General features: G+C 37.5%; 1 protein-coding gene across 1 annotated transcript in view; it reads right to left on the bottom strand.

Annotated features, from left to right (window-relative positions):
• Nucleotides 1–24,790, bottom strand: part of LOC136837041 (vesicular inhibitory amino acid transporter-like) — a 24,820-nt gene extending 30 nt beyond the window's left edge. Inside the window, 5 exon segments of the mRNA XM_067101617.1 lie at nucleotides 1–1,802; nucleotides 2,084–2,314; nucleotides 24,302–24,427; nucleotides 24,430–24,504; nucleotides 24,506–24,790. The exon segment at nucleotides 1–1,802 is cut by the window's left edge and continues 30 nt beyond it. Of these exon segments, the coding sequence (XP_066957718.1) occupies nucleotides 852–1,802; nucleotides 2,084–2,314; nucleotides 24,302–24,427; nucleotides 24,430–24,504; nucleotides 24,506–24,655 (1,533 nt within the window). The 5' untranslated portion in view covers nucleotides 24,656–24,790 and the 3' untranslated portion in view covers nucleotides 1–851.
• Nucleotides 24,791–25,593: the final 803 nt, after the last annotated feature.

The raw sequence follows: 25,593 nt of genomic DNA on the forward strand, positions 1-25,593 counted from the left end.
CCTAGAGACATCATGGAGAGTAAGTGGAAAGTATTGTTATTTTTTTTTTTGTAGATCTGCAGCACAGACGTACGTACATACATCAGAAAAGAGGTTTTTCATCATACACAATGAAAAATCACGACTGGTCTATCTCAAGGATCATAAAGAGGCACTAGGAAAGCATCTTCTTTTCTAACTAACACTACACTTTTTCCCTTTTTTTTTTTTTCATCAGTAGAGCCAATGGAGGAGCTCCTGACTTCTTTGCACTGTCGACTATTCTCTAATTTTTTTTTTCCTAGCGACCAACGGCTGGCTATTATAAACTGCATCACGATTAACTGGAAGACTTGGTTACCATCAGGTAATAAGTTTACTCTGAGAAAGTGGGATATGACTCCCTGGAAGACACGGTTAAGTCTGACCCTTGTGGTCAGTGATCAGACAAAAACAATCAGGCAATGCCTGCTGCCGCAGCAGTTTGGCTTATAGCACGTCCGCTATCCAACACCCTGGATCACTCTCTGGTGCTGAGTTGACAATTCATGATTTGTATTCTGAGATCTCACTCTTCTATGGATCAACTACACATGTTCAGCCGCTAACTATATGCTGGCAAGTCTACTTAGGTGCCACACTTCCCCATCTCCACTGAGATTCTTATTGCTGCATCGAGAACTTTTCAAGCTAATAAATCTATACAAATTTTGCGCAAGTTTGTATACTTTTGAATGTGCATTACCGCAACTAAACTTGAGAACAAACCTCCGCAGACGCCGCATCACTGCGCGCTGCAACAACTTTAATCTTGATGCATGTGCCTCCTTCTGAGGCAAAGTATAAACCATGGTACTACAGTCTCTTGAGCACTAGAAGGGCAGACCAATCTGGAAGGCCTCTACCAGGGCATAGAAGGATGTGGTGATACCAATGATGCCAAACAGGAAGCCTAAGAAAATAACAAACCAGTCGTAGGCTATGTCTCCCCATTCTAATTTCCCAGCCTTAATTTTTAGGTGGAAGTAACAGGGCCAGATGAAGGACAACATTGTGCCGGTGAACGAACCAATCAGCCCCATCAGGATGGCAAAGTGTGGGATTGATATGGCCATGAGGATGGTGAAGACCACTACGATCACCCGTATGCCTAAGGCCCAGACTTTTAATTCTCCATCCAGTGCCCAAACAGATGGGAAGACCGTTTTTGGACGACCTCGGAAGAAAGTGACTTCAATGATTTCACATGCAGCGTAATAAGGTAGCGGGTAAGAGAGCAATGCTTTCACAACTAGGATGAGATTTACAAAACCTTTGAAGGTCGGGTTTGGCAAGTTGTTGGTGATCACCTCCTCTGTGTCTTCAGCCCAGGTCAAGAACCCAACGTAACCAAAGAGAGACTTGAAAAGGGCAGCACTGATGTGACTCCAGTTCAACATGCACGTGAATTTAGACCTGTCAATGAGGTTGTACTCAAGCGTTGGCAGGAAGATGTGGGAAGTGTAGCTGAAGACAATGATCCCAAGAGCTATTGGGAACTCTAAAATGTCAATTCGGAACATTACTTTGGACCAAGCCCAGGTGGGGGCGTTGCCTATGCAGTAGGCAAAGATAATGATATTGATGGCAAGATGGGCAATCATGCACCAGAAAGAGAGTGTGGAAACGTGGTGGAGGTTCTTGAGGAATCCGCAGGGCAGGAGGATGATGCCGCAGATCATCATCCAAGACCTCGTGTCGATCGGTCCGTCGGGGAAGCTGCCTATCATCAGGTCTCCACAGAGCACGATGTATAGGATACAGGTCATCAACAGCTCTATTAACTAGAAAAAGTAACATTACAGATTAAATCACGGCAATGAATGATGCTGCATCCAGGCAGACAGTGATAAATAAAAGTGTCAAAACTATTCAACATGGCAAAATCAGAAATGTCTACAAATTGTGAATATGAAAATAACTAACGTTCAGTCATGAAACTCTTACTAGTATTATTTTTTCTGGCGTCAATATGAAAAATGAAATGTATAAGCTCTGTACGTCTGCCACAGAGCAGTACACAGACTCGCTGACAGTGAAAAACAAAATATTCCAGCTTCCTCACCTGAGCTGAATTGACGATTTTCCCGCCCCACTTCTGGCCGAAGACTTCCTTAGCGATGCCCTTGTAGGAATGCCGAACCCTGACCAACTGTCCTTCCTCGTTCAGGTCGTAGAGACAGTCCACCAGGATCTTGCCAGTGTAGCAGCAGATGTAGGCTATGCCAATCATGGCCACGATGGCCCAGTAGCCTCCGTGCAGCACGGCGTAAGGAAGGGACACGATGAACATCCCCTGGAAGAGAGCGGGAAACATGGAGACGCGGGGCTGTGATTATGGCACGTTTTTGTAAACACTGAGCTTCAGACTTTAAAGGCAATGACTCCTTAAATTATACCATAACGGAAAAGGTCCCATATTTAGAAAAATTATGATGAAGATGGTCTAGACATGTCCTTCGCCCTAGCCCTGGGAGAACAGCGCATGATGGTGTCACCTGATCTCCTCAGGGCACCAGAAGAATTGGAAGACCCAGACGTACTTGCATGAGAACTACGAGAAGGAACAGGAAGCTGGAAATGAAATGGAGATTTGTAGAACTAAAAGGTTAGGGGTCTAGACTGAGCTCAGGTTATCACACATCAGATTTACTATTCCAGTGATTTCCTTTGACCTAATATTGTTTTTGGCGTTAATGAAAGAATTAAAATAAGAGTAGCATAAAAGAGACGGGGAATAATGAAATATCATTAGCATAAAACTGATAAGTTACTCGACTTTTGTGGTTGCCTTATGACATTAAAATCAGAAGTAAGACATTATATATATATATATATATATATATATATATATATATATATATATATATATATATATATATATATATATATATATATATATATATATACATATATATATATATATATATATATATATATATATATATAATCATCTTACCTAAATTTGAAACGATTACTGTTACAGTATCATTTCTTACTCTATCCATTACCAATAAGTCCTGCCATTCGACTCCTAATATTCTTAAAGCTTTACTTTCAAACTGACAAAACCCTTTTGAGTATAGTTTCACTGTCAACCATGATTCACGTCAGAGTAGCAATAAACACTGCAGTAGACTTGTTTATTATCTTATTTTCGGATATAGTTTTAGTCTATTTCATTTCCAAATCATGTCACTCGATTTGTCTTTCACTGAATCCTATCCAAGAGAGCCTGTATCGGACATCAAAAAAGCTAGAGATTGGAAAAACTTGACCACATCATTCTTTTCTCCATTCAGTGTTATTTTATCCGTTTGTGCGTACTTTGTCCTCAGAATTGCTGCTTTTCTTAGGTTTATCCAAAGTTCAATCTTTGTAGATACATGCTGCGCTCTATTAAGCAAGCTTTGCAAATCTTCCTGTGCTTTGCTGATTACAACAACACCGTAAGTGCATTCTGAATCTGTTAAGTTTCTATCTTTTCTCCATTCTACAAATTTCTGCTATTTCTAACCACTTTTTCATAATGAAGTCCATGAGAAAGACTAACGGGGAAGGTGACAAAAAATCCTCCTGCAGCACGCCACTGATTACTGCCATTTACTTAACAAGACGCCATCACCATTAGCTTTGAATCTTACTTCGTTCATAGTTCCAGAGTTCCAGTCATACATTTATATATATATATATATATATATATATATATATATATATATATATATATATATATATATATATATATATATATATATATATATATATATATATATAAATATAAAAAAGGCTGTGGAGGCTGTCATATGCTTTCTCGTAATCATCAAAAGCCATCAGAAAGTGATTTTTTTTTATTTACATACAATGATGGACAATTTGCATTAAAACAACCATTTGATCTGTACAACTCCTACCTATTCTAAAATCAGCTTGTTTATATTCATCATCTGATCAATCTCTCTAATATACACATACACACATATATATATATATATATATATATATATATGTATATATATATATATATATATATATATATATATATATATATATATATATATATATATATATATATTAAAATCATTTCAGATATTTAAAAGCCTGAGAGTTGGCAGGCTATGCGTTCCATGTCTGTTTGTTATTTGTTAAATCGACAATAATTATTTTAAGAGGAAAAACTTTCTTTAAACACTTATAATTGATAAGGGGCCTACTTTTAACTTCTCGCTTTCTCATTATCAGTCAATATTCCTGGAGTAGGCGCCACTGATGAAGTGACAATAACACAATATTAAAAATAACAGAAAAATTTAAGGGAAAATGATATTACCTATAAAAATATTCCGGTGCATTTTGATTCAGAGCACGAGAGAGAGAGAGAGAGAGAGAGAGAGAGAGAGAGAGAGAGAGAGAGAGAGAGAGAGAGAGAGAGAGAGAGAGTTTAATTTGGGTAAATACTTTTGCATGAGTCGTGCAGAACATTGAAGAAGCGAGAGAGTTTTTACATAATCTAATACTTTCTCACTGCAGAGAGAGAGAGAGAGAGAGAGAGAGAGAGAGAGAGAGAGAGAGTTGAATTTGTAAATACTTTCATGAGTTGGTAGAACACTGAAGAGCGAGTTCCTACCTTTTGAGTTGTCACTAGAACACTGAAGAAGGAGGAGAAGAAGAGAGAGAGAGTTTAATTTGGGTAAATACTTTCGCATGAGTTGTGTAGAACACTGAAGAAGGAGGAGAAGAAGAAGAGAGTTTCTACCTGTTCCAATACTCTCTCACTGCAGAGAGAGAGAGAGAGAGAGAGAGAGAGAGAGAGAGAGAGAGAGAGAGAGAGAGAGAGAGAGGACCCCGCCTATCGATGAAGTCACCTATTGAACTCCGCAAGAACTGTCTTATCACCTTAACATTAATTAACTATGGCGTCTCGCGGAGACACTATACGTCTGAGTTAAGAGACTCACATTTGCCAAATGATTTATTCCTTCTCGTTCGAGTACACGAGAGCTTCTCTCACCTATCTGAACTGAACTGAATATAGAATTTAGGCCAAAGGACAAGCACTGAGACATATGAGGTCATTCAGCGGAGAAACGGAAATTGACAGTACAAGTTTGAAAGGTGTAACAGGAGGAAAACCACAAGAGATTATGAAAGGAGGTACAGTAAAAGGAACGAAAGGTTTGCAGCTAGGGGCCAAAGGGACGCTGCAAAGTACCTTAAGTAATGCCTACAGTGCACCGCATGAGGCGCACTGACGGCACTAACCCCCTACAGGTGAGAGACCCTGCAAAGTCTCTCACCTGTCGAATTCTCTCAGTGCATTCTCTCTCTCTGATTCCCATAAGCTTGCTCCCCATGGTGGTGGGGGGGGGGTAGAGCCGTCAGTGCACCTCACGTAGGGCACTGTAGGCATTACTTGAGGTTCTTTGCGGCGTCCCTTCGGCCTCTAGCTGCGACCCCTTTAATATCTTTTACTGTACCTTCTTTCATATTCTCTTCCTCCCATCTTACTTTCCATCCCCTCCTGACAGTTGATTCATGGTGCAATTGCGAGGTTTTTCTCCTGTTACACCTTTAAGAATATGGTGTTCATGTGAAAGAAGTAGCAGAAGGTAATGGGACATACACGAAGAAGAGTTAGTTATTAGAAAAGAGAAAAAATATATTAATAAATTATTATTATTATTATTATTATGGAACAAGCCCACAGAGGCCACTGACTTGAAATTCAAGCTTCCTAATAATAAGGTGTTCATTTATTCGAAAAAAATATATATAATTTGACAAATTAATAAATAAATAATGCTTGAGTGAAGATAATGCTTCGTGTAACATGTCCCAATCTTGACACAGATAAGCAGACTAGAGAGTGGGAGACCAAGGGAAACCTGGATGATGAAAAAAAATTCACATACAAACATACGAAAAGGTTAATGGGAGTGCCTTTACTGAGACCACTCGCATCCTTAGGATGACGATAATGAAAGGTATAACAAAATTATCAATAAATGGAATGGAATGGAATACAAAATAAAGCCCAAAGACCAAGCGCTGGAAGCAATGAGGTCATTCAGCACTGGAAAGGAAAATGAGTGGAGGTAAGGTTGAAAGGTGTAACAGGAGGATAACCTCGCAGTTGCTTATGAAATAATTGTTAGGAGAGGGTGGATAGCAAGATGGAAAAAAGATAATATGAATGGAGGTACAGTAAAAGGAATGAAAGGGGCTGCAGCTAGGGGCAGAGGGGTCGCTGCAAAGAATCTTTAGTAATGCCGTACAGTGCACCCTGTGGGTGCACTGACGGCACTACCCCCTACGGAGCTGAAGGAAGAGAAATGAAGAGAAAAATAAAGGAAGAATATAATTAAATGCTGAGACAGACACAAGTGACTTCAAACAAAAAGGTGTCAGAGCCACTGACAACATTTTCAAATCAACATCAAAGAAGAAGTTTGTGTTGTCACTTACAAGAAGAAGAATAATCATCTCCAACACTTAGGTTATGATTGTTGCTGTGTTTTTTGTTGTTGTTGCTGTTGTTTATTTTGTTGTTTTGTCCAAAGCGTGTGTGTGTGTGTGTGTGTGTGTGTGTCTGTTTCCCATGTCTGCGAGCGAATCGATAAGCAATTCCAGTCTCTACATATAGTAATTAAACCCGAAATGCAATATATTGAGTAGCAATGAAAGGCGACGCGTAACTCTTTCAAAATATACTTTTGCTTTTATAAATGTATATATAATATATATATATATATATAAATATATATATATATATATATACATATACATATCTACATATATATATACATTTCATATATACAGTATATATACATATAAAAATATATATATTTATTTAATGTATATATTGTAGACATGTATATATGATATATATACATATATATGTATAAATATTTATAATATATATATTTAATATATATATATATATATTTAATGTATACATATATATATATATACATATATATATATATATATATATATATATATATATATATATATATCAGGACAAAAATAACAAATTAGTATTGATTTAACTTTACCTTGGGGATAACTTCTACCCACAGGGAATTAAATTTTGGAGGTAAATTAACCCTGCCCTGAATTCGAACCCCTGACTTTGAGATTGATACGTGGGTGGCAGTCACTTTACTGGCCGAACATGCACCAATTCACAAAAGCGTGGTTTCGAATCCAGGTTAATGCAGACGCACTCATACGTAATTCCCCTGTGGTGACATTCCCAAGGTAAAGAGAATTCCATATCAATGTGTATACATATATATACATACATACATACATACATACATATGTACTGTATATTTATATGTATATATATATTATATAATATACAGTATATATATATATATATATATATATATATATATATATATATATATATTATATGTACTGTATATATATAACAGATCTATCCTTAAATATGTAGCAAGAAAGGTCCATATATTTTTTGCATGGCTTTTCTGTCAGCATTTGAGATAGTATAACAGGTCTTGTTCTCAATTTTGACATTTATTTAATCGTTCCTTAAAATTATTGCCTTTTCCTCTTAGCATTCAATATCAATTCAAATTCACTGTACTCAACAACAGTTTAGTAAATGTCAGTAACTTTCTGATAAATATTTGAGTTGCGTAGTTTTAAGAATCAATCTTCTGTGCAAGGAGGATGAAGTCTAACTATCTGGACTACTTCACAATTTCAAACATTTTATGGGGGTGCTCTCGTAATTACCCAGGAAAACAATAATGAGAGGATATTGCTGTCCACCTGACGAAACAGCTACTTGTACAAATCAACACAGCATTGCAGAAAAAAAGAAAACCTAAGATTTCTGAACTGACTTCTTTTAGAAGGATCTAGTTCTTCAGTGAACAGCTGGCATGCAACGACATTCACTACAGAATATTTCCAATAACAGATCTTTTTATCCAGTGTACAAACACGTATAACAGAATGGCGGCCCCCCACTCCCCCACAGAAGTCCTCCTCGAAGAAAATGCTGTTGTCCAGAACGAGAACCTTTGGATATTTGTTAAAGTTGGACGCAAAGTCATTTCGTCCCATTTTTTGGCAGCGTCGAATATGCATTCTTTCAATTTTTTTTTTTTTGTTGATTTTGAATCGTCAGTCAAGTATCAAGGGTGTTTTGTCACTAATTCTGGATGGTGGAGAGAGACAAACCTGAGTCAGTCAAAGGTAAGATCATATCAGATACCTCAAAAAATTGAAAGAATATGTCTTTCTCACCATAGGAACCATTCCCTGTTTAAATATGAATTGTAGCCTACAGAGACAAGAGGCAAATATAAGGCATCTGTGATAACATTTTTTTTTTTTTGTTCTGTTATCACTGATCAAATTTTTTCTTTTTAAACTGTTTGTATCTAATCATGTCTCTCTTAGGAAATCGCGCGTTCGGGGTCTTTTAAAAGGTTAAATCTTCAATCTTATTTCTAAAATCTAGACTTCATATTCTGATCGCTTTCTGTAAAACAAACATTGTAAGCTTGTGAATTCTCTCACTTATTCTGGAGTTGTTATTGTGTGTTATTGGGAAACTTAAGTCACCAAACACTGTCTTTTAAACAGAAAATGTAAGAAAATTGCAATCTCCATCATTAAATTTAGAGTGGAGCTTTTGTGCTGCCCCTCTCTCTCTCTCTCTCTCTCTCTCTCTCTCTCTCTCTCTCTCTCTCTCTCTCTCTATATATATATATATATATATATATATATATAAATATATTATATATATATATATATATATATATATATATATATATATATATATATATACTTATAGGGGCAGTACAAAAGCTTCAATCTAAACTCAATGGTTAGGGTTGCAGTTTTCTTACATTTTATGCTTAAAAGACAGTCTCTGCTGACTGTAGTTTCCTAATAACACACAATAAGATCTTTAGAATAAGTGAGAGAATGTTTATATATATATATATATATATATATATATATATATATATATATATATATATATATATAAGTCATTATATTCATATGCATAACTGTACAGTGTAGCGTACTCTACAAGTTAAATAAGACAAACAGACAGACGTACAGAGACCTAGTTCATGAAAGAACCTGATAGTACAACCCTGCCATAATGCAGAAGAGAAAAAAGAAAACAGGACAATGCCCGTGGAGATTCAAATCGTCCCCCTCTCTCTCACTCTCGGCGACAAACCATCTTTAATTCTTTTGTTTTCCTTATTTCTTGGCCATTCCTCATTAATCCCTCCCCCTTCTCTCCCCACTTATCATCCTATTCCCACCAAGAACTCCCTCCCCCCATCCACCCCTTTACACTCCCACTCCCACACGTGGTTCCAAGATGGCGACCACCACCACCTCCACCCGGATGGGAGTAGGGCTATTGATTGTTTCCGTTCCAGCTGTTTCTCTCTCTCTCTCTCTCTCTCTCTCTCTCTCTCTCTCTCTCTCTCTCTCTCTCTCTCACACACTCCTCACACACAATCTGTTTAACAAAACTTTATAGGACGTAACAGAACACAAACGCAAATGACAAAAAGACAAATATATTGATGATCTGGATTCAACAATTTAAGCAAAACGTTTGTCAAGTCCAACACCATGTTGAACAAACTGCAGAGAAAAACTGAAACAGAGAGAGAGAGAGAGAGAGAGAGAGAGAGAGAGAGAGAGAGAGAGAGAGAACTTGTCTCGTGCAGTAAGATGTGCGTTAGACCTATCACTTGTATTGCCAAAATGCTCCTGAACATAAGAACTAAGCCCTACATTTAGACTCGTGTACAGTAACAGAAACTCATCACCTAAACTTCACTTTATATAAAGCACACCCATCACACCATATAACATATAATTTACTTTAAAAAAATAGACTAATGCCAAGAGAAACTCGGCGTCTCACAAAACTCTCCGCTTCTCTCATATATTTAATTTATCGTTCGTCTAAATTGTCGTCAAACGAACAGCAAGCACGAGTGTCATTTAACAAGACAAGCAGCATCCATCCACAAGCACATACAAGCAGGCAGAGAGGCGACTGAGAGCCTTAAAGGAAGGCGCTTAATGCAAATGAAAAGGTCTAGTCTTCGTTTCACTGGCTGCGTTAAAGTGCTGTAGTGTACATTCGCTTTCTTTATTATTTCAGAAAATTCGAATTTCTCATATGCATTTTTTTGGATAATATACTTGTTTCTTTGGGGCCCATTTTTAGTGATATTTTCATGAAGTTTAGTCTTTGAATCAGTTTGGGTATTTCTATAAACTGTGAGCATTTCATTTCGTTTCCATGGCAGGCTCCTTAACGTGAACGATTTCAGTTTGTTTGAGAACTTTTACTGGTATTGTCAAAACCTGAATTCTTTGAATCCTTGAAGCATTTCTGCAAACACTTGAGCTTTTCACGTCATTTCCACGGTGGCCTCTGACGTGACTTTTCAGTTTGAGCGGAAAATCTATGCAAGCGCAAGCAAACATGTATACACTCTCAAATGTCATTTACCCTGAGTGCAATATACACACACAATGGACAGGCAAACAGACGCTCCTTGCTGTCCAAGTTAAAGATGAAAACCTCAAATCTCTTACAACATTTCCTACACTGAACTCCGCTGCTTGTCCACTGCACAGTTCATAAGTCTAGACAGATCATGAATGGATGGAAAGGATTTTGGTTTCTGTAACTCTCTTGTATTCATGTAGTTACAGTTTTGAGTTTAAAAAAAGGACACATAAGGGCATATACAAAACAGAAAACCTAGACTCTAGATTCTGCGCTTCTTGTTGTGTAGATTCTGAGAAGAAATGAAAACTGGTAGGTGGACCTAGTTAATTTTCATTTGGTCTTATTGGGCCTCCTTAGCAGTCGGGTGATTCTGATCCTGATTTTACGTCATAATACCTAATTCTTGATCACATGAACTGACAGAAGGGAGAAAATATATCCAGTAACAGAAATCTAAGACAATTCTGATGCTTAGACCAAGGCAGAGTCTAAGTCCACACCATCAGAGCCTATGACTGAGTCAGTGTCCAGACTGCTCTGGGGAGAGTCTGTGTCCAATACTGACCACAGGATTTAATGTCTGAATTTGTCTAAGCCAACACCGTATGTTTAAAGGTCAGGTTTCAGATTTGTACTCCAATAAATCACTGAATAATTCAGTTAACAAATCGTCAAGTCAATTAGTCAAAGGGTATTAGTAAATGAGAAGAAACTTAAACCAAAATACTAATAGCAACTTTGGGTAGCCTAACGTAACCTGAAGGTGGGTGGCTGGTTCGATTCCTGTCTTGGTTGCAGAGCGAGTTTTTAGTTTTCTTTAAAAGAAAACTATAATAATTGTGCCGGCTTTACCTGTCTGTCCGCACTTTTTCTGTCCGCTCTCAGATCTTAAAAACTATTGAGGCTAGAGGGCTGTAAATTGGTATATTGATCATCCACCCTCCAATCATCAAATATCCCAAATTGCAGACCCCTGGCCTCAGCAGTTTTGATTTTATTTAAGGTTAAAGTTAGCCATAACCATGCTTCTGGCAACGATATGGGACAGGACACCACCGGGCCATGGTTAAAGTTTCATGGGCCGCGGTTCATGCAGCATTATACCAAGACCATCCAAAGATAGGTCTATTTTCGGTGGCCTTGATTAAACGCTGTACAGGAAACTCGATTGCGCCGAAGAAACTTCGGCGCATTTTCTTCTTGTTCTTTTTACTTCGGCCTCACTTACTTTCTCACTAACTTTTCATCTTCGTTTTCATAATCATTTTTCGTTATGTGAAGGTATCTGATCGCATGTATGGTGTTTATGAGAGAGAGAGAGAGAGAGAGAGAGAGAGAGAGAGAGAGAGAGAGAGAGAGAGAGAGAGAGAGAGAGGCAGGCTGCTACGAGACTCCACAACGGAACTGAAGGTCAAAATCACCAGAACCACGTCAGTAACAGCAGCCTAAATTAACTCAAAACTGACATGACAGCTGAAAAACCTTTCTCCTGCCCAGGTAAATTTATTTCTCACTCCTTGACGTTTCGGTATACTGAAAATACATATATATATAAAGTGGTCTCGAGCTGGCCACTAGACTTAGACCGAATCCGAGACGGAGACACCGTATGCCGGGACCGTGGCCAACTTCTAGACCAACCCCTAGGCCGAGGCTGGTCTCGAGACCTCAAGTACTGCCTCGAACTTAACTGGTCATTGTTCTTTTCAGTCCTGGTCATTTCGGCCGTAAGTCACTTAGGCCGTAACATCCAAAACAATGTAAGAAGTTATGTTTATGGTATTTACCGTTATTATTTTATGTTTTACGTACATCCCCAAGGGGCTGGTACTAAACACGGCGCCCATTTTGCACGTATACGTGCTTACGGCCTAAATGACTTACGGCCGAAACGACCCGAATGCGTTCTTTTGACGTAGGCCTAATGTAACTTCGATTTTTGAAGCTTCAAGACTGATCCTGTGAACTACGAATTAACCTCATAGGTTCTCCTTTTTTATTATTATTATTATTATTATTATTATTATTATTATTATTATTATTATTATTATTTATTCTAAAGATGAACCCCATTCATATGGAACAAGCCTACAGAGGCCAGTGACTTTAAATCAAGTTTCCAAAGAATGTGGTGCTCATTTGAATGAAGTAACAGAAGGTAATAGGAAATACAAAAGAAGAGATCGGTTATAAGAAAGGAAAAAAATAAATTAACAAATTAAAAAATAGATAAAATTATGACTAATTATTAAAATACAATGAGAATAGTTTTAGGGAAATAATGCATTGCATCTTCGCTTCAACTCTGATTAGCCTATAATTTTTTTAATCAAAATATTAGTCAAATCTAAGACAGACAGAAATACAAATCTATTACCAGAAACCTTCCCGTTTTACGAAATACAGCTTCCTTGAAGATGGACAGTAGCAATGGAGACGAATATTTAAAAAAATGGTCTCTGAATTCGAGAACTGTAGGAACTGTGTGGTACAATGTTAACAGCAGCAGCAGCTTAGCATTGGTTGAATGTCCACTTCAAGCAGATGGGCACAAACACGAAAGAGATGTGTAACGAACGGGTCAATCATACAAGAAATGATTCCATAATATATCTTTGTGTAACTGAATAGTATAACTATGTTGTGCCACTTTCTAATAGGCCTAATTATATCATCAAAAGATGCTAATGCATTCTCAGGTTGCAGTGTATCACAATTTTGCTTTCACACAGTGACACATCATCCTAGCATGACCACTTAGAAGTAAAAACAACATCCTTTTTGACCACAAAAACCCATTTAATGGCCACAGGTTACAAAACCAACCTGCATCTATTTTCTCTACGGGTTAAGTCAAGGTTAAATCAGATATAATTGCTTTAAATTCTCTCCATACCATTACATATCTCGATTTAACCCTACATCACCCTTGCTTTCTGATAACATATAAACTACAAAATGCTTTTCCTCCTTACTTCTCTTTCATACGCACTCATATATGTACTGTGTGTGTATATATATATATATATATATATATATATATATATATATATATATATATATACATATATGTATATATATATAAATATATATACATATATATAAATAATATATATATAGGCCTATATATTATTCAGAAGTTGAACCCTATTCATATGAAACAAGACCACAGGGGCTACTGACTGGAAATTCGGCTTCCAAAGAATGCGGTGTTCATTTGAAAGAATTAACCGTTTGAAAGAACTAACAGAAGGTAACAGGAAATACAGAAAGAAAAGATCACTTATTAGAAAAGAAGAAAAAAATTCACAGGCCGATAAATGAATAGATAAAATGTAAGTTAAATACAAGGAGACGTATGACGTTTCATATTCACGATTATTCTAAATTTATATATACAAATATATATATATATATATATATATATATATATATATATATATATATATATAATATATATATATATATATATATATATATATATATATATATATATATATATATATATATTTATATATTATATGTACATGTATACATACATACATATATATACGAGTATATATAATATATATGTATGTATCATATATATGTGTGTGTTGTGTCAGCTTATTTTAGCCTTTCTCTCGTGTCCTCTAAATTAGCAAATAACTATACGCCATGAATTCAGTTATAAATACTCCCATTCAACAAACAAGCTATACAGATATATTAAATTTCTTCCTTCCTTCCTTCCTACGCGTCTGGGATCCCCCTCCACCCCCAAAAAAAATTTCCCTCCCCCATCGAAAGGTCCGATATAAGAGTTCCACAGAGAACGCATTCAGCTTCTCGACAATTGCTGTGGAAAAAGCGGCTTCACACAGAGACGCGGCGTCTCCATTGACACCGTCAATGAATTCCCAAACGTGATATTGATGCTGCATTGATGGCAGTCTGGCAGAAAAATATCTGTCATCATTCTGGGTGGGCAGAGAGAGAGAGAGAGAGAGAGAGAGAGAGAGAGAGAGAGAGAGAGAGAGAGAGAGAGAGAGAATACGATAGTCACGGTCTTGGTTAGGCTGTAGGGATCGAGAGACAAAGAAATTATAGTGTATAAATATAAGAATAAAGAGAGAGAGAGAGAGAGAGAGAGAGAGAGAGAGAGAGAGAGAGAATACGATAGTCAGTGGTCTTTGAGTCTGTAGGGATCTAGAGACAAAGAAATGGTAGTGTTTAAATATAAAAATACAGAGAGAGAGAGAGAGAGAGAGAGAGAGAGAGAGAGAGAGAGAGAGAGAGAGAGAGAGAGAGGAACATCATGGCTGGTCGGAGGAGGGAGGAACATTCACCGCAGTGTATACGGGATTGTCTGCATTGATCAATTTTAGAAGCGGCGATAAGGCCTTTCCCCCGGCCAGGCTGGCGACAGGGAATTTCCCCTTACTGTATCTTTCCTGTTTATTTATTTATTTATCTATTTACTTATTATTATTATTATTATTATTATTATTATTATTATTATTATTATTATTATCTAAAAAAAAGTCTTAGAGCCTCTTAGATGATTTTGTTAGCCCATTCACTTCTCCACCTTCTCTGCACCCACTACAGTCGACTAACCACCAGGTAAACCATTCAAAGCCTAAGTCAACAGAGGTAAAATGGACTTTTCATAAAACGGCACCAGGTGGTTTCTCCCCTGTGGGATCAATCTTGGGTTTCTAGGAGATGGGGCGAGGTTGGTAACCAGATAGCCAAGCTCGTTTTCGTGACATCTCCAGAAAGCTTTGGCAAATCTCTCTCTCTCTCTCTCTCTCTCTCTCTCTCTCTCTCTCTCTCTCTCTCTCTCTCTCTCTCTTCTCAATCTCTCAACTACAGGAGGTGGTCAAAAGCAGCAATCAGGAGGCATTAAGTGGAACCATTCTCTCTCTCTCTCTCTCTCTCTCTCTCTCTCTCTCTCTCTCTATACTTCAACTATGCAGTGAATTAAGGTACCTGGTGGTCAATCGAATGTTGTGGCCCGCAGCCTGTGATGCAAAAAATGGGGGGTTGCTGAAGTAATTATTCACAGGCACCAGGTGGAACCATTCTCTCTCTCTCCTTATCCAGTTCTTTTTGTTACACAAACACTAGAACCAAATTCGAATAAAAAATTTTCTGTGGAGAATAATGAAAAATTAATCAAGAAATTTTTAAGACTAGCTGTGCTTCTACGCCTATACACACACACACACACACACACACACTTACATATATACATGCATACATAAACATGTGTGAGGAGGGCATTGATCTACGTTAACTTCATTTTCATTACATGAACTTTTTAGTTATTGAATAAATAAAATTACAAATTTCTTCACGATTATAACTGTTAATTTTCCCTGTCATCATTACATGAATTTTTTAAGTTGCCAAATACAAAAATTATAAATTCCTTCGCTATCAACATTGTTAATTTTTGTCACAAAAAATGCCGAGGTCTTCATTTGACTAAAAAGTAAATGTTTACGTTTCTTAGAATATTGTTTTTATTTAATTTTCAGACGAGTGAGTTTCGCAAATATCATTGGTATTAAGTATATGTACATATATTTAAAAATAAAGCTTTATCTTGAAATATATATATACATAACTGCGGATTTGTTTCTTCATCATTGGTGTCAGAATGATAAGAATCTTGATGTCTTCATTTTCATAAATCGAAAGTCCTTCAGTTCTGTCCTCCAGAGGTCCTAGGTTCTAGATGTGGGTTCTAGATTTTAAGAACTACTTAAGTTTGTAATTTTCAAGTTCTTCAGCTTTTATTTTTTTCAAAAATCTTAATTTTATTGGTGTTAATCTTAGTATTTAATCTGAATTCTACTTCACATAATCTTTATCTATATATTAAATTATTTCCTTTTATATCTCCAAAACTCATAATCCTTCCATATTTCAATTTTTCATTTTCCCATTTTCAAAATTTACCTCAATATCTCATTTAAGTTCTTTTCCAAATTTCTCCATAACTTGTAGCATTCTCAAGTCCCGCAATTTCCAGGATTCCAAAGACCTCCATCCGCAAAATTTCCGGATTTTCACTTTAAGGATTCTTGTTTCAATTCGGGTTCCAGTCTCCCTAAGCAAAATTGACAGGCGATTCTTGATGGACAGCTGATTTCGCCATCCTTGCAGAATTAATTACGCCAGTTGGCGTTCATTAAGGAGAGAGAGAAATTATCTGGTGAAAATTATTTTTTTTTCAAATGCAATTGCATGTGGTCTTTGAGCCAGACTGGAGGAATATTGTATATATGTGTATGTATATATGTATGTATATGTGTATATATATATATATATATATATATATATATATATATATATATATATATATATATATATATATATATATATATATATATATATATATACATGAGTGAAATATCTCTGTTAAAACAAATTCCATCTAATAAAAGGAACCCATAAAAAACGCCCCAAAAGGTAGAAAGTTGATGCTATATAGGCTATTTCGGAGAACAACTGTCTCCGTCGATGTAGTTTTTCTACGAAATATATAGCATTAACTTGCTACCTTTTGGACGTTTTCATGGACTCCTTTTATTATTATTATTATTATTATTATTATTATTATTATTATTATTATTATTATTATTATTATTATTATTATTATTATTATTATTATTATTATATGTATATATAAGTATATATAAGTATATATATATATATATATATATATATATATATATATATATATATATATATATATATATATATATATATATATTATATTCGTGTGTGTATGTTATATGTGTGTGTGTCTGTTCAGACGTCTGTATCCTCCTAAACATTTAACCCCAAATAACTCATAATTATGACATTCACTTCACATATGGAATAACTTACACCCAGAAAGAATCTTGTCGTAAGTGCTCCTGCCCTGAGCAGGACTCGATCCTCGGACATTCTGGGTCAGAAACTAGGACGACAATGACTTTATCCACAGCCATCTTAGTTTTATACCGAAATAAAGAGGTGAATAAGATCCCTATAACAAAACGATATAAGTTCGTAAAATGGCCAAGGTAGGAGCACATATAATAAATCATTAACTTTGAGTGAGTGTAAGTTATTCGCAAGGGAAATTGAATGTGAAGTTAATGTTTTAATCGTGGTTTAATGTTTGAGAGCAGAGAAATGTCACATTGAAATTATGTTATATTATATATATATATATATATATATATATATATATATATATATATATATATATATATATATATATATATATATAGATACTGTATGTGTGTATACATAGATAAATACATACACATATATATATGTGTGTATATATATATATACAGATATATATATATATATATAAATATATATATATATATATAAAATATATATATATATATATATATATATATATATATATATATATATATATATATATATATATATATATATACACACCACACATCACAGGTGAAAAAATGGAGACTGGATGTACTGTAGGTCCTGACCGGTTTTGACTTTATTTCCAAGCAATCAGTCCTTCATTGATGGCTTAGAAATCAAATCGAAACCCACACTCAGTGTATTATTTTTTCACCTGTGGTGACGCGTGATGAAAGAATCAGCTGCTAGCATCATCATACAAAATATACATCCTTTTAGGCCGAAGTCCTGCTCATAAACAATTCTCTTTCAAATGTTAATGTACATTAGTGACAGGTATCGTTCAGCATCGAAGCTTTTCCAAACCTCTTGTACTTTTTCGTTCCTTCAAGATTAATGTTTTGAAGAAATTGATAAAAATGGTTGCTCTGCTGATCCATTTATTTATCACGCTGCCGACAGCTGTTTCAGCCATCATGTCGTGGCTGTCCTCAGTGTAATTTTGCAAAAAAACTATTATTCTGATACAATGGCAACGCAGCCATGCAAGCGACAATTAAAAACAAGTAAAAAATGCGCCAAAGTTTCTTCGGCGCAGTCGAGTTTTCTGTACAGCCGTTACAGCGTATAATCAAGGCCACAAAAAATAGATCTATCTTTCGGTGGTCTCGGTATGTTGCCGCGGCCCGTGAATCTTTAACCACGGCCCGGTGGTGGCCTGTCCTAGATCGTAGCCTGAAGCACGATTATGGCTAACTTTAACCTTAAATAGAAAAAAAACTACTGAGGCTAGAGAGCTGCAATTTCGTATGTTTGATGACTGGAGGGTGGATGATCAACATACCAATTTGCAGCCCTCTAGCCTCAGTAGTTTTTAAGATCTGAGGGCGGACAGGAAAAGTGCGGACAGACAGCCAAAACCGACACAATAGTTTTCTTTTCAGAAAACTGATAGGAATGAAATTTGAAACTGGAAAAAATAATTGTTTGCTTCTTTCGAATTTTCAGTTTTGTAAAATCAAGAGTTCTTACGATAGTGTCCACACTACAATCAAACATGACATAACGACAAGTCGGTAACCTATTGCACGGACATCAGGTTAATGAGTAATGGCAGTTCTAGCAAGAGTTTTATACGAGTATCCAATAAAGGCCAAAGGTTCGTTCTCCGCTTAAAGTCACTGATTTATTTTCAACCTGATTGTGGTGTTTTACAGTTAAGTTGCCACCGTGTGATTATCACATTTTACTGTAGTGTAGACGTACCCTCAGACTCCTTAGTACAGTGAAATCCTCACTGTAATTTCACAGAGAAACTACACTTCTCGTACAATGGCATGCAGCCATACAGTCGAAAATTAAAATTAGGATTGAATAGTGACACTTTCAAGGTAATTCTAACATGCCTCTTTCGAACATTTTTGTAAAACCATCTTCTTAGTCTAGCTTTTAGGCATCTTTGGGACAGTGACATTCTTGTTCACAAGAGCGACTGCTGAGTAGGGGCGGCTGAAGACTTGGTAATTCTCTCACATAAGATGATTCTGTGTTACTCATTTAAGTGATGGTTCTAGGAACAGAATCGGATTCACATCTGGGGGTATTCCCTTAGTAGACTCTGTACAAGATAGTTATAATTTTCCTATTCTTTGTTCTGGCTTCTTCGCCCTATGCGTTGGATTCCTCCTGTTTCTTGTTCGTCACGTCCACTGTGACCCTCTTAAGGGGCAGTGCCCTCAGTTGACCTCACGCGGTGCACTGTAGGCATTTTTAAAGGCTGCTTGAAACGTCCCCTAGGCCCTAAGCTGCACCCACTTTTTAAGCCTTTTACTCGTCTCAGTGCTCGCTTCCTTTCTTCAAAACTGTTGTCCAACCTCTCTAACTATTACTTCATAGTGCACGTTGGACCCTATTATTCACATCTTTACCTTCTGAACCTCTTACTCCATCCCTACTTCCCTTCTGTCTTGTTGTCCAACCTCTCTAACTATTACTTCAGAGCGCACTTTAGATCCACGTACTTCATCTCTTTTATTTCCTGGACCTCTCTCTCTCTTGCTGTCCAGCCACTCCAACTACCACTTTTCAAAGTCTTAAACGCTGAATAACCGAGAGTGGCCCAGTGCTTAACTTCCACTAATCCAATCTACGATGTCGCTGGGGTATCGTTGTTTATCAATACATGTCTTAAGGCAGGATTTGCTCGGCGCGGGTCTACCGTTTATCGTTCAAAGCAAAACAGCCCAATTAAAAAAACAAGCAAATTAGGGCTTTGAAAACCTTTACACGTTCCTGTCCTGTAGTGGCAGAGGGCACTCCTGACGCAGGCACAGACGACGGGTCACTGGGATGAGTCTAAACAGTACGTTTGTGGATTTTGTGAAGATTAAAGTGGAGCGGTGGGTTTGGTTTTTTCCTCAACAGGGACAATAAGGAATGGTAGTCTTCTTCTTGCTGGCTTCAAGTTTGATGTTGCGAACTGAATTTATTCTTAAGGGGATGCCATATGTGTGTATATGTGTATATATATATATATATATATAATATATAAATATATATTAAGTATATATGTATATATATTTATGCATACATATATGTATATATATGCAAACACATATACATATATAAATAAATAAATATACATATATATATATATATATATAAGTGTACTGTATATGTACACACATACATACATACATATATATAGTGTATGTGTGTATAGGTATATACCTCTCTCAATGGCGCAGCTGAAATACTGTATTACATTAAAACAAACTCCATGACAACTACAGCTCATGTAGCAACGGGAATGTTTATCCTCGCACTCGTAATTAAGCCCAGACGAGATATAATTCTTTGATGAGGGAGAGGAAGTCACGTGACTTGTCTGCTCTCGAACTAAGGACCTTTACTGATCTTTTATTTCATATTGTTTCATTATTTTTAATCCTCCATTTTCCCTCCATCCTTACACACACACTCACACATACAAATATACAGTATATACTTTATATATATACATATATATATATACATACACACAAATATATATATATATATATATATACAGTATATATATATAGATATATATAGCCTGCCCAGGTAAAGTCTTAGGTACAGTGGTACTCAGGTTCCAACTTCTTTTATGACTCCTGTGGCTTGGTTGGCAGCAGTCCCATCTTTCAATTGAAAGACCTGGGTTCGATCCTGATGTGAGTCAGAAATTTTTTCTGTTCCACACGTGACTGTGTGTTGATTATTTCTAACATAAATACATATGTACACACACATATACTGTATATGTATGCATAATATATATATATATATGTGTGTGTGTGTGTGTGTGTGTGTGTGTGTGTGTGTGTGTATGTGTGGGGCATATATATATAGAGGTATATCAAATAATATTTATTTTTATTTGCACGTTCCAACAAGTGTTATACTGAGGAACACTCCGTGCCCATTCAATGGTACATAATCCTCAAATCACACTCCCAGTCCCCAGAGTTAAAAAAAAATTTATAGTCTTTATGTTCCCCGATACATTGATGCATTGTAGTTATCCATCAATTATAAAAAAAATTTCATTATACATTTTACAAAAACTGGCTTTTGGCTGAATTTCATTTCGTCTATATTTATCAAGTTTTACTTCTCTCTGCTCCTTTGCCCTTTTTCACTAAGAATAAACTTTCTTATTACGAATAATAATAATAATAATAATAATAATAATAATAATAATAATAATAATAATAATAATAATAATAATAATAATAAATCCCCCAGACAGTGATATAGTACCTGGTAGTTAGTCAGTTGTGATGGTACGCGCTAATATAGAAAACGGGAAAAGGCACCGTTGGAAATAATTATAGAGTATAGAATTTAGGCCAAAAACCAAGCACTGGGACCTATGAGGTCATTCAGCGCTGGAGAGGAAACTGAGAGTAAGCAGGTTTGGAAGGTGTAACTGGACGCAGTTGCTGTATGAAATAATTGTTAGGAGAGGGTGGATGGCAAGATGGAAGAAAGATAATATGAATGGAGGTACAGTAAAAGGGATGAAAGGGGTTGCAGCTAGGGGCCCGAGGGATGCTGCAAAGAACCTTTAGTGATGCCTACAGTGCAGCCCGTGAGGTGCACTGATGGCACTAACCCCCTACGGGGCTTTTCGGGTCTGGGCTACAATGGCTTTGCCCACAGGGAGTTAGTGCCGTCAGTGTACCTCATGCGGTGCACTGTAGGCATTACTTTGGGTTATTTGCAGCACCCCTTCGGCCCCTAGCTGCAACCCCTTACATTTTTTTTTACTGTACCTCCATTCATATTACCTTTCTCCCATCTTTCCATCCTCTCCTAACAATTGATTCATAGTGCAACTGCGAAGTCTTCCTCCTGTTACACCTTTCAAACCTTTTACTGTCAATTTCCGTTTAAGCGCTGAATGACCTCATAGGTACCAGCGCTTGTCCTTTGTGCTAAATTCTATTCCATTTTCTACAAAGGCTTCCCCGTAGGAAGGCGGTAACGTCGTCAGTGCGCCTCACGTGGTGCGCTGTAGGCAATATAAAGGGTGTCTGCAGCGTCCCTTCGGCACCCACTTTTTAACCTTTTAATTTATTTCTTCCTGCTTTCTTTCCAAAACCTTGCTGTTCAACCACTCGAACTCCTCCCTTCCAATGCGTTAAGTGCCGAATGGCCGAAAGTGTCCCAGTGTATGACTTGATAGCCTAAATTCATAAATCAACCAGTCAATATAAATAGACCTCAAGTTCCCCTCCCCCCCCCCCTTGCCCTTTGCGACTTATGGTAGTGATTTCCAAAATTAGTGATTCATTCTGCACAATAAAAAAAGATTGGAAAATTTGTCTTCAACAGTGTAAACAGTTCGGACGAAGCTCCGTATCAAAAATACAAAGACAGTGATTTAAGTGACTTTTTGCAATTTGATGTAAAAATAGGCGCCTGACCTTGAAACCTGGGTCAAGGTCACTGACGTTTGGGTCAGCTGAGCGGGCTGATCCATTCAACTTCCATGGAAATAAAAACAAAGATAATAAGAACAGCCTTCTCGAAATAGATATCTTATAATAATAATAATAATAATAATAATAATAATAATAATAATAATAATAATAATAATAATAATAATAATAGTAATAATAATTCAGTGTCACAGTTTTCATTGGGTTAAAACTATGCTGATTTCTCTCGCTTCATCTATTGCAATGATAATTATGTCTGCTGACGTCAGTTCATATAATTAAATCGGTTACTCAGTCAGCAGGGAAACAGCTGACATTTACTTAATTAAACAAACCTCGACACTACGTAAGGAATCAGTGCCGCTGCTCTAAAAATAAGTCCGGATATTGTTAACTCTTTTTTATAAATATTGCCCCTAATTCTACATTTTATAACAAGGACCCCCTAACGTCCTCCATCTGAAAACCCTGCCTTGAAAATCTCTCGAAATTTGCTGTCTCCTAACCCCTGTCCACTGTACGTCACCCTGGGTGGCCTTTGATTACTGTAAGCCCCCTCAAATTTTGTTTCCGTCGCCAGATTACTGTGTTTTGTCTGCCCCAAATACCCTCTGAATTTACTGTCCTACGTCACCTTTTCAGTGTCTTTCTTTCTGTCTGCGCGGGTCATTGCTTACTGCCACAATGCCGTTTGACTCTGCCCCAACACCAGTTCAAAAGGAAAATCGATAAACTTTCTCTTGGTAACCTCTCCTCAGGTCACTTGCTACTTAGCTTGTGTGTCGCAAGGCTTATCCTACGGGCATATGGGCTGAATTATATGCATTATATCATCACAGACAATTCGATTCACAAATACACTTTCATAAAAAGAAATGGGTATGAAATGGTCTTCGTAAACATGACATTTTGTTTTCAAATCGTCTGTTTGGTCTCTTGTTCTGGTTAAACACTTTGGTCTTGTGTTTGCGCAAACATACGAAACTACAGTTTGTGTAAGCAAGGTGTAAGTCGAGTCACTGCATTTTGAGAAGGGTTCAATAAACAAAAGAAGAGCACAGGTCGAGCACTGACTTTCTGCGAATGGCAGAAATAGAAAACACTAATAGACCGTTGACGAAAATGACAATATTTACCCCATTAATGTCGTGAAAGAAATATAAATGTGTCGTCTGAGCTCCTTCAGAACTTGGGATATAGCTTTTATGTTCAAACATTGATTTTTGATCAACTGTATCTTTGTAGTGGGATGCATACACATTCATATATACATATACATATATATATATATATATATATATATATATATATATATATATATATATATATATATATATATATATATATATATATATAAATTGTGGTTGCTATAACTGTTTACCTGGATAGCATTAGTGACGTTCCAGCCGGCCTGCCACTCCGTAATCATGTCGTGGTCTGACCCCTCCACCCCAACCGTGGTGGACATGCTGCCCACCGACCCCTCCCTCTGCAGGGGCGGCTGGCCCTCCAGCCCTTCGGCGAGCTCTCCCCGCCTTCCCCGGGCTCGCCTCCTCCTTCGGGTTTGTTGACGGCGGTCATCTCCCACATCGCCGCGATTCCGCCCGAATTTGGCGAAGTTGAGGCGCTCGTCCGGCCCGCCCAGGCAGGACTCGGGCATGGCGCCCTTCACCCCCGTCCAAACGGTCGAGGCGGTCTCCTTCGCCGCGGAGAGGAAGGGCAAAGGGAAGGGCATTGTGTAGGGATCTCCTTCCTCTGGTTCCTTCGGAGGATTGGCACTGCGGAAGGCGCCCCGGGACGCCCCTCGAACGAACACTCACCCAAAAAACAAAATCACTAGTCAACCAGCCATTTTGCTCTTATTACCGCCGGCGAGGACCCATTCGGTCCCTCTCGAGTGCCCTCGCGCTCTCTCTCTCTCTTTCTCTCTCTTTAGGAGCCGCGATCCTCGCAGTTCACAATAATATGCTCTTCGGCGCCTCCTGGAAGGACGGCCACGAAGGATCGAGTAGAAATCCTCGAGGGGAGGCGGGACAGAAGGCGGGGGAGGAAATCGTGTGTTGGTTTCAGAGGTCCTCGAAGGTTGGGGTGGAGGCAAGACGCGGTAGTGGCAGGCAGGGAAGGCAGCAAGCGGCAGCAGGCCGAGGGAGGTTGGAGCCTGTAACTGACTGCCTCGAGATGCACTTCCCGGGATCCTCCTCCTATACTCCACTCGCGCGCATACGTCAATATTCGGCGCATGCGCTCTCTCTCTCTTTCTCTCTCTCTGTCTGTATCTCCCAGTGTCTTTCTCTCTCTCACTTTCGGAAGCCTTAGTTCCTATGATTCTCTCTCTATCTCTATCTCTCTCTCTCTCTCTCTCTCTCATCAAACCTTCAAATGCATCTTGTCCCCCAGTTTTCTTGTCACGGCTCATCATGGAATCGGTGCTTTCTTAAAAGGCCTATCCCCAACTTACTTTCCGCCCTCCACCCTCCTCTCTCTCTCTCTCTCTCTCTCTCTCTCTCTCTCTCTCTCTCTCTCTCTCTCTCTCTCTCTCTCTAATAAGATCTGAAACTAAACTGGCCCAGATGCATGACGAGCATTGATACTGTTTTCAATTATCGTTCAGCACCTATATCTCATTATCCTGCATTAGGAGACTCTCTCTCTCTCTCTCTCTCTCTCTCTCTC

The sequence above is a fragment of the Macrobrachium rosenbergii genome, chromosome 57 (assembly GCF_040412425.1).
Source record: "Macrobrachium rosenbergii isolate ZJJX-2024 chromosome 57, ASM4041242v1, whole genome shotgun sequence".
Lineage (NCBI taxonomy): Eukaryota > Metazoa > Arthropoda > Malacostraca > Decapoda > Palaemonidae > Macrobrachium > Macrobrachium rosenbergii.